This window comes from Colletotrichum orchidophilum (assembly GCF_001831195.1).
Source record: "Colletotrichum orchidophilum strain IMI 309357 chromosome Unknown Scaffold_231.1, whole genome shotgun sequence".
In the NCBI taxonomy this organism is placed as follows: Eukaryota; Fungi; Ascomycota; class Sordariomycetes; order Glomerellales; family Glomerellaceae; genus Colletotrichum; species Colletotrichum orchidophilum.
This window is the reverse complement of record NW_019173187.1, coordinates 28763-38245: the sequence shown is the minus strand read 5'-3', so window position 1 is coordinate 38245 and position 9483 is coordinate 28763. Positions and strand designations below refer to the sequence as shown.

General features: G+C 55.2%; 2 protein-coding genes across 2 annotated transcripts; one reads left to right on the top strand and one right to left on the bottom strand.

The window, feature by feature from the left end:
• Window positions 1-167: 167 nt before the first annotated feature.
• Window positions 168-2824, top strand: CORC01_14025 (fungal specific transcription factor domain-containing protein; the record flags this gene model as incomplete). The annotated part of the gene is made up of 4 exons (XM_022625638.1): window positions 168-280; window positions 460-1617; window positions 1737-1983; window positions 2153-2824. 4 exons carry the CDS (start codon window positions 168-170, stop codon window positions 2822-2824), a joined length of 2190 nt encoding a protein of 729 aa, XP_022467856.1.
• A 308-nt stretch (window positions 2825-3132) lies between these two features.
• On the bottom strand, window positions 3133-4870 carry CORC01_14024 (L-ornithine 5-monooxygenase; the record flags this gene model as incomplete). Its single annotated transcript, XM_022625637.1, has 2 exons — window positions 3133-3231; window positions 3308-4870. The coding sequence occupies 2 exons, from the start codon at window positions 4868-4870 to the stop codon at window positions 3133-3135; spliced, it is 1662 nt and encodes a 553-aa protein (XP_022467855.1).
• Window positions 4871-9483: the final 4613 nt, after the last annotated feature.

Genomic DNA, 9483 nt, shown 5'->3' with positions numbered 1-9483 from the left:
CCCCCCCCCGGCGACGACAGCCTGCCTTGGTCTTTGGCTGACGGCCACGCCTCGCCAAACCATACCAAACTGCCAAAGCTCACATACACCATCACTCTCATCTTCATCTCCGTCCACAAGGTCCGGCGGAGCGGTGACATGCGGTCTCACTATCCCGCAGAACCAGGATGCAGCAGCAGCAGCCAGAACAGACTGAAAACTCCAATCGTGCATCTCGCTTACCTGTCAATCCGCGACGGCACAAGGTAGCTCCAGAGCAGCGGAAGCGCGTCGCAACAGCGTAAGTTGCTTTTGGATTCTCCCGTCTCATCATCTGACATCGTCTGTCACTCTCGAAGTTCCATCTCCCTGCCTTCCTTGCCTACCACCCTCCTTCTGCAACACCTCTCACCAGGCATGGGTTTCGATTGAATTCAGCCTTGCTCTCTACAAACTCGCTTTACTAAACTACTTCTATAGGTGCAATAGCTGCAATGTCCGCCGCATCAAATGTTCCGGTGAGAGGCCGTGCCGCCAATGCCGTAGCTCGTCGCGAGAATGCCAGTATCCTACCGTCATTGAGAAAGTCTCAGTTTCTCGTAACGATCTAGATGACTTGAGGAGGAAGCTTGAGATTGCTGAACGGGCTCTGCAGCTTGCCGTACCCGACGATGCCTCGAGACAGTTGCTGCTGCAACAGGATGTCGACGTAAAGGATTCTCGTGCCGGGTCGGCTCCGTCCATCACGCCTCCAGAGCCGCATGATGCTTACGACGCAGCGAGTAACGAGATCGTCACCGAGACCGCCGACGGCCGCCGACTGCAGGATCAGGACGGAAGAGCCCGTTTTCTTGGCGAGACCTCTGGTGCAACATTCCTCGACTACCTCAAAGAGTTTATGTCCACCGTCTCACCGCTAGCTTTCAACAGGCCGTGGCTTTCGCCTACGCCAAACAACGGATTAACATTTCTATCTTCCCTCGGAAGCTATCAGACGTACGACTCTCGCCCCATAGAAGTCGAATCGACTGCGGATCCCCTCTCTCTTCCGTCCCGGACCGAAATGTCCGCCATGCTCGTCAACCTCCGCTATTTCATCCAGGACGGCAATGGTAGCTTCCCTTGCGGCGGCATTTATTGGTGGGGCGATCTCGGCACCGTGCCCAGCGACCCAAACCCCGTGGCGTTCCCGCCCGGGACCTCCCCCCAGGTCGCTTGCGACAATTACCGTCACCTTGCATTTTACCACACAGCCTTTGCCGTCGCATGCCAGGCGAATACGACAGCGAATTCGATGCCTGTCCCCAGAGATTTGAGCCAGAGCTACTTCGCCCGCGCCCGAATGTTGCTGGGCAATCCTCTTGATATCACGCGGTATACCATCAGTGATGTTGCCGTCCTGGCACTGATGGGCTTCTACCTCATCGAGATGAACCGCCGCGATGCTGCCTACATCTACGTCAGCAATGCCATGCATATTTCCATCATGCACGGTGCCCACCGTGGCTGGGTCGACGAACGAGGTAAACGCGTTTTCTGGACTCTGTATATCCTCGATCGTTGGTTGAGCTGTCTTATGGGCCGCCCACCCATCATTATGGACGATGCTATTCGACTGCCACTGCCTTGCGATGCTCCGTAAGTTCCCCCTTCTCGTTCCCAACCCCTGACCGTCCTCCCTGACGGAGACATCTCCGATGGATACCGACCGAAACAACAACACCTTCGTCTAACACAATGACCAACCCCCCATGCAGTTCGTTGCCCCCTGCAGCCGGCCTTCAAGCCCACGTCGAGCTGGCCCGCATTTCGGGCCACATTGTCTGCAACACGTATAGAGTCGCTCCCTGGGATCACCGTCCCGGAGGTGCGGCGCGGCATATCGACCGAGCGCTGCAACTGCTCGAGAACTGGCAGTCATCACTACCGCCTACCCTGCAAATCTCTCCATCCCAACCAAGTACCGATCCCTCATGCTGTCTACTGCATATGGCATACAACCAGGTAAGCTGGGTTTGCCAAGCCATCTTCCCCTCCCTGCTCAGCTCCTCCGAATACGGACAAAGTTATACAATCCCCCCTGTTTCCCCTTTATCATACCCCTCCCTGAATGCGGGAATCCAGAAGACCGTTGTATCCCCGTACTAACTTAAAACCTTCCCGGAATCTGCAGCTTTTAATCCTTGTTGTCCGTCCCATCTTCTTTGCTGCTGTCAAAAAGACCTTTGCCGAGCGCTACATCACCTCAGACCGCCATTGGGAATTCAGTCACCACGCGCGCCGCATAAGCTCCTGCTCCATGGCGGCCCATCAAAACATGTACCTAGCCCGTTGGATGATGAGTCTCAACGGTGGGTCTCGCAAGTTCTTGCAGGCGGGACTTCACTACGTATTCAATGCCGCCATCGTTCTCATGTTGGAAGAGCTCGTCTTCTCGCCGCCCGCGGAGTCTGACGACGTCAACTTTGCCATTGGCATTTTTGAAGAAGAGGCCAAGACCGAGAGCAACTACGCTCGCGACTGTGCCACCGTCCTAAAAGATCTCAAGTCTCTGGTCCAGCGGTTACGTCTGGACGGTCAGGTCGGCTACAGCGCCCACGCTGGCGGTGTCAGCGGAGGTCCTTTGACCCCTGGTCTAACGCCGGACGACGTTACGAACGCTAGCAGCAGTATTAGCACACCGACAACGTCGACGACATATTCACAACAGTCTCAGCAGCAGACCTTCCCGCCCGGCCCGAGTCAAGCGTATCCCGTGACGGAGAGCGGCGCGTTGTATCAAGAGCTCATAGCGTGGGTTGAAAGCAACGACGCACAATTGTACAGTAATAACTATTCCATCTAAACTTGCATACAATGAGCCAAACATTTCGAGCATATAAAAATCGCCCCAATCGACGGTGCTCAAGGGTCTCATGAGAAAAAATAACGGTTTATTGAACCAGGAGTATTGGAAATCAAAAACAGAAAAACTCCGCGCCATGTCTTTTTTTTCTTTTTCAACCCAACTTCCGAAGAAATGTTGAAAACCGCCCAAGGCATACACATAAAGAGATGTCGTCAGTACACATTTTTCGTGTCAATGACTAATTCAAAAGATCCATGAAATGTATTTCCCCGTCTTTCTAATAAGAATAAGGTCGTAAAACACGTCTAGTTGGAAACGGTCTTGGCCCTCGGGGCAGAGGGGAAGATGGAGTCAACAACCTCGGCCGATCTCACGGCAAGAATTGACAAAAGGGTATCACTCAGCTGTTGAAGAAATCCCGTTAGTCAAAATGTCACATGTAGAGGGGAAGAGATCGAAAAGGGGCGGGGTTCAACTCACTCCGTGGGTCGCCTCGCAGCATCCCTGCAGGAACACACCAGCCTCGGGCGCCACAGCGCCAGGGGCGTAACGCACACGGTAGTCGCGTCCGACCTCGAGCTTTCTCGATCCCGAGGTCGCGTCAGGGCCCGCGATTTCCCACCCATCGACGAGCTCGCGCTCGCTGGTGTTGCCGGCCGGGGTGACCTCGGGAAGCAGGTTCCAGCTGTCGCGGAGCATGTCGATATGGGCGTTGCGCTGATAGCCAGTCGCCGCGACAATCAGGTCGACGTCGAGGACCTCGTCACCAGGCAGCTGGCTGACGAAACCATCCCCGAGGCTGTCGCCGACGGCGTCCTCGAGACGGCGGACGTGGATCTGCAGGCGGTCGGTCTCCTTGCTCTCGGTGACCTGGGTGATGTCGCGGCCGAAGAGCATGCGGTGGGGCCACTTGCGCTCGTCGTAGCCGAGAGTGCGCTTCTGGTGGTACAGCATCTCGTAGAGGGCTTCGATGAGCTGGAGTCTCACGACACCATAGTTGGTCGCCTTGGCCTCCTTAATGAGTGCGCGGCGGTAGCTCTGGGACTTCGGGTACAGCTCGTCGACGTACGAGGGGTTGAAGATGGAGTTGACAAATGGCGAGTCGTCGGCGGGCTTGAGGAACTCGGAGCGCATCACCATCCACGTCTTCGCATTGGGGTACGCGCGCTGGACGTCGCGGAAGATCTCGGCGGCGGACTGGCCGGCACCGACGACGGCGACTCTGTAGGGCCTCGAGTTGTCCTTGAGGATCTGGGGGACAAGCTGGGCGTACTGGGAAGAGTGGATGATCTTGGGGTGGTTGGCAGGCATGACCTTGGGGATGCGCGGCTGGCCGCCGTTGGCAATCAGGACATTGCGGGTCTGGTAGGAGCTGACCTGGCCGGTCTTGATGTTGCGAGACTTGACGGTCCAGGTCTTGATGCTGCCGGCAGTCTGAGGGTCGGGAGAGACGGAGACGACCTCACGGCCGTACTCAACGACGTCGTCAAAGTGGCGAGCACACCAGCGGAGGTAGTCCTCGTACTCGGCGCGGGCGGGCAGGAAAGTATCCAGGTTGGTGAACTCAACTAGGCGGTCGTTGCTGTGGAGATAGTTGAGGAAGGTGAACTGGGAGCGCGGGTTGCGTAGCGAGGCCATATCCTTGATGAAGGAGATCTGCATACGGGCACCAGAGAGGAGCATGCCCGGGTGCCATGCGAAGTCCGGCTGCTTCTCGAGGAAGAGCACCTTGGCTTGGGCTGAGCCGGGGGCGAGCTGGCGGCCTGCTTCTTGAAAGTCGTGCATGGAGACGGCGACAGACAGACTAGCGGGGCCGAAGCCAACGCAGATGAGATCGTGGATTTCGCTAGGGTCGGTGGGCTGGAGGTACTGGGATTTTTGGATGCGGGAGGCATTGTTCTGGTGGCCATTCACACCGTTGCCGTTCTGGTAAGCGGCTCCGTTGCCATTGGTGTAGCCATTGCCGTTGCCGTTGCCGTGGTAGGAAGAGAAGCCGCTGCCGGCGTCGGAGCCGTTGGTCGGGGAGTCGCAGTGAGGGGACATGGTGATTGGTGGTGGTGGTGTTGGTGACGGTGGGAGTGAAATTACGTAGTTTGCTGTAAGTGTGTGTGTGTGCTGGGTATATGGACAAGTCGCAGAGAGCGGTTGAGGGTATTATTTGATGGCGAATCGAGCAATCAATGTGCCAATGACAACGTCACTAGGCGGGAAGAGCAGGGGCTTTAAGACCATCAGCTTCCAGGCCTTTGAAATCTCACTGCCGGGAGAGTGGGAGCACATCAACTGACCTGAATCCGTTACTTTTGATTTTAAGACGGGTTGAATAAAAGCCCGGTGTAAATGTGGGATGCGGGTGCGAAAGTGCGCGGGGTATTTTTTATGGTGTGCTTAGGTAGAACCTTTTTTTCTTCGTCCAATGCCTTGTGATCGACCCACGGTAGTCTTAAGCCACACTGTTCGTCATCGGCTGTCGAAAAAAGTGGCGTATTGGTTGAAGCCTCTGGGTATAATGAAGATGGGCCACAGGTTGAATGGGCGATTGAGGGAAGGCTTGGGGAGGAAGTGGAAGCTGGTGAGAAATCGAGAGACGCACAGGAATAAGGTCCAAGGGAAGAGGAGGGGCACCGAGGGGGCTAATATGTAAAACGGACAGACGTCGATGAATGCCCGCGTCCCATTGAGGCGGCGTGATCGACCGACATGTTCGAAGCTGGGCCCTCGCCTCGGAGCTCACGAACGAGCAAATGGAGGTTGGGTAGGGGTACTCTGTACATGCCGTTTGGTTACACGCCCCAAAGGCTGAGGACTAGACGTATTTGGAGGAGCCTACTCAAATTGCAACATTCGGTTCTTCGCGCGAATGGGGCAACATCGATGCCGCGATCCTGTCATTCTGCCGGAGAAGGCCTGTGTAGGACAGGGCCCTAGCTCATCTTTCTTGGGAGGAGAGCTGCGCAGAAGAGGTAGGTTGCCGTAGGTATTGGCGTACCTCCTGCACAAAGAGTGAAGCGCCAGCTGGGCTCAAAGCAAGAGGCCATCCACAACGGACGCCTTTCCACATCCAGGGGTCGGGGCCAGGGACAGAGTCGCAACGGGCTGACTCCAGAGATGGGCTCGCTAGTAAGGGATCCCCTGGGAGGGTCTGGGTCCTGGGTCTTGGTCTGGGTCTCGCAGGCTGGAACCCATGCCAAGGTCATGTTCATGGTACATGGTGTAAGTGGCCCTTGGGTGAATGGAGGAACAGTTAGGGGGATGGAATCATGGGTACAATGAAGGGTTGTACGTATTCGTACACACAGACAAGAGGGGAAAATGCGCTTTGGTTGACGGAGAAGGTTAAGGTAAGGTATAGAGCAGCGTTGCACGAGGACGGGACGAGGAATGAAGAAGAGGACCCCATAACCACCGAACTAATCCGTTCAAGATGGTGTTCAGCATCAGCGGCGGCGAGCGGCGGTCGCAGCACTTGGCGTTACTGGCTCGTTTGCATGTGCCGGGCCACAAGAGTGGAGCGGACGGGAGGGATGGACCGGAGGCACAGAAGCTAGAATAAAAATACCGAAGCGACTGAAGACGCGACGGCGGGTTGAGCGTCAGACGGAGTGCCTAGACGATAGACAAACGACAGACGAACATTTTCTCCCATCGCGGGGAGGACAACGACGTTGACTGGACCCTGGAAAGACTCAGCTGATACTAGTAAGAGGTAAACAAGGTATTGATCGATATGTTCTTCACTCCCAGTCATATCCTATTCGTAGTGCCTGTGACTTTTGCGACTCCTCTCCTCGCTGCGGAAGTTGTCTGTTCGTCACAGTGTGCCTCTTGCCATGATTCTGTCTCGATGCTCTGAGTACTGGGGTGTCTGGCATGTTGGGAGGATCGGGTACAGGCCGTTGAGACTAGAAGCCGCCGGAGAATGGCGATGACATCGAGGCGTGCCGTGAAGAAACTTCACGAGCGTGATGGCCGTGCAGTACCTTAGACCAGACCAAGGCCGTCGGTTTACGAGAACTTTTCGGCGACGGTTTTCCAGATGACGCAGATCGATGGTGCCAGCAAGACCCACCCCAAATTAGTCGCGAAAGGATGCAGAAATCGGACGGGGGGACCTGGATGCAGGAGAGACAAAATGTGAAAAGCGAAGGGGACGGAAAAGAAAAGTGGACAATGAGGGAGGGGTGAGACAAGAACACGACATTAGAAAAAAAAAATCAATGATGAACACCTCAGTTTGCACGACCAAGTGGGGTCAGGGGAGGGGTCATGATGCGATTTCGGGGTTATCTTCGGATCTGATAAGATCAAATTTCTCAGGTTCCTCCCTCCTTCCACCCTTCGGCCCAAGGCCGTCCCAGGTAGGAGGGAAGGAGGCTAAGGAAGGGCCTGCCTTACCTTACCTGCGTCGCGAACTTGGCTGGCTCTTACTACCTTACATTGTACCTACCCAAGGTACCTTACTACCTTACATGGTGACTGCAAGCCTCAGGTACGAGAACGTATTCGCACAAAAACCTGGAAGTACCTAACTTACCAAGGTAAGTAAGTACCTTCCCGTCCTTGCCCCTCCTCGGGTTCATTGAGGCAAAACAAACTCATTTTCCTGTGGAGCCTTCTTCTTCTCCTTCTCCTCCTTCATTTTTTTTTCTTCTAATCCGAACAGAACGAGACAAGCAACTTGAGGTGGAGGACCCAGGTAGGGCGATTGGGGGAACAGTCCAAGGCAAGAATGTTACTCTTGTCAAATGTACCTACGTTTCTACAATCCGATTTCTTTCCATTACTTTGTATAGTGCAGGGCTGCGGCACGACTCTCGAACAATTCTCGAAGCTCGAAGGGAAGGGAGCCAAGATGTAGGCTGCGCCGCAGATGATCACCAAGAGGCTTGACGACTGTGGAATGTGGAAAGAACCGGGGCATTTGCAACCCAAGACCCAATGCACTGTGGAGGCGGCATGATCACCAGGAAACATGAGTCGGACGGTTGAGATGGTGCAAAGCTTTTTGCTCCGAGAGCGGGCAGTGAGACCAGGGGTTCACGAGAAGACCTCGGGATCGAGCTTCCCAGTTGCATCTTTGCCAGGCCCGGGAGGGTGTGTCGGCATCAACCCCGAGCACTGGAGACGCACACTTGTACAGAGTACGGGACTATTACCTAGCATGAGGCCATAGACCCATTGCGTAGTATCGGGAGAGGACCTTGCCTTAGCGCAGAGGGTGAATGAATGTATACTCACACGCGCAGTAGCTTGAACCCTGGCATCATGCAGGATGAGATACTTTGCCTCCATTCCAAGACGCACTTGGTGATGGATCTAATCTGACAAGATGTGGGAAGAATCCGTACGAGTACGTACCTCCGTGTAGGAGCTATCCATCCTTACGGATACCTTACTTGAATACCTTATACATACCTTGCCATCTGTAAAATACCTGACGTATCCCCGAGGTGGTCGCGGGTCAATAAGCCATCTAAAGCAAAGAAAGGTAGGCACTGCCTTAGGCTAGAGGGTTCTCTATTTGCCTCATTCAGGGCCACCCAGATGCAGTGCATGCAGTTGCGAACAGGCACAGACGTGACTGCTCTAATGCCTCACGATGAAAGCGGGCCGGAGACCGGAGTTGCGGCGGCGACGGGCAGGGCGGCCAGATTTGAATGCCGCAACGTGGGTAATGTGCGCATGGGGAACCACTGGAGGTTACTCGCAACAGTCCCATGGCAATGCAGCGAGCGGTTGGGCAGGGTGTTAAAGTTGTGGCTCGACATGAAGACTGGAGGGAGCAGAGATGAAGATCAAAAATACAAAAAAAAATTAAAAAAATTCAATGGCTGAGGAGTAAGGTAGCCAACCGAGGATAAGGTAGATGGCTCGTCGGAGCTTGCGGCAGTGGAGTTTTTAGCCTGGGGCCAGTGGGTGTCGTTGTGCGGTTTGCGGGAATTTTGGGCGCCGTTGGCATCATTTTGCCCGAGTTATCTGATGATCTGATTATCTAAATCTGATAAGATCCGGGTCTAATTAGGTAAGGCGTACGTACCTGCTGTATTGGGCCAGTGACGATGCCACGATGGCCCCCGTCCAACCCTCGATGAAGCCCTGGTCTGACGAGTCTTTTTCCCTGTCAAGGCCACCCAAGAATCCGTGGAATCCATGGCCTCTCTAGCGCCAAACCCACCACGCATCCACCGGCGATCATCCACAGCCCTTCTGCGCCTGTGAGTGGTAAAACAGGTAGGTACGGTATGCCTCCACCTACCCAGATGGTGACAGCGACAAGAAACGACGCAGGCTTGGCAGGCGTGGTAGGCGTGGTAGGGGAAAGCGGACAGGCAGACAGGCAGGCAGGGGGCAAGGTACCTGAAGAAAAATTCGACATGCGGTATCCGTACAGTTGACTGCAAATGGGAAAGTCCCGCCGGGCCAAACGAGGACCCGAAGACAAGCAGGAGCAGCCGCCGACCCCAGGAGAGATGGAAGGCAGGCCGCAGGGCAGGTCGCTCCCATCGCCCGAAGCAGGAAGTGGAAGAGGCAAGACGGGGAAGGTGGGAAAATCTCTTCACATGGATTCCCACTCGCACACTCCTCGCCTCCAGCCAGACAGACATCTCGCACGCACACCTGGCCTCACACCTACCTTACTCGTTGATATTCCTCGC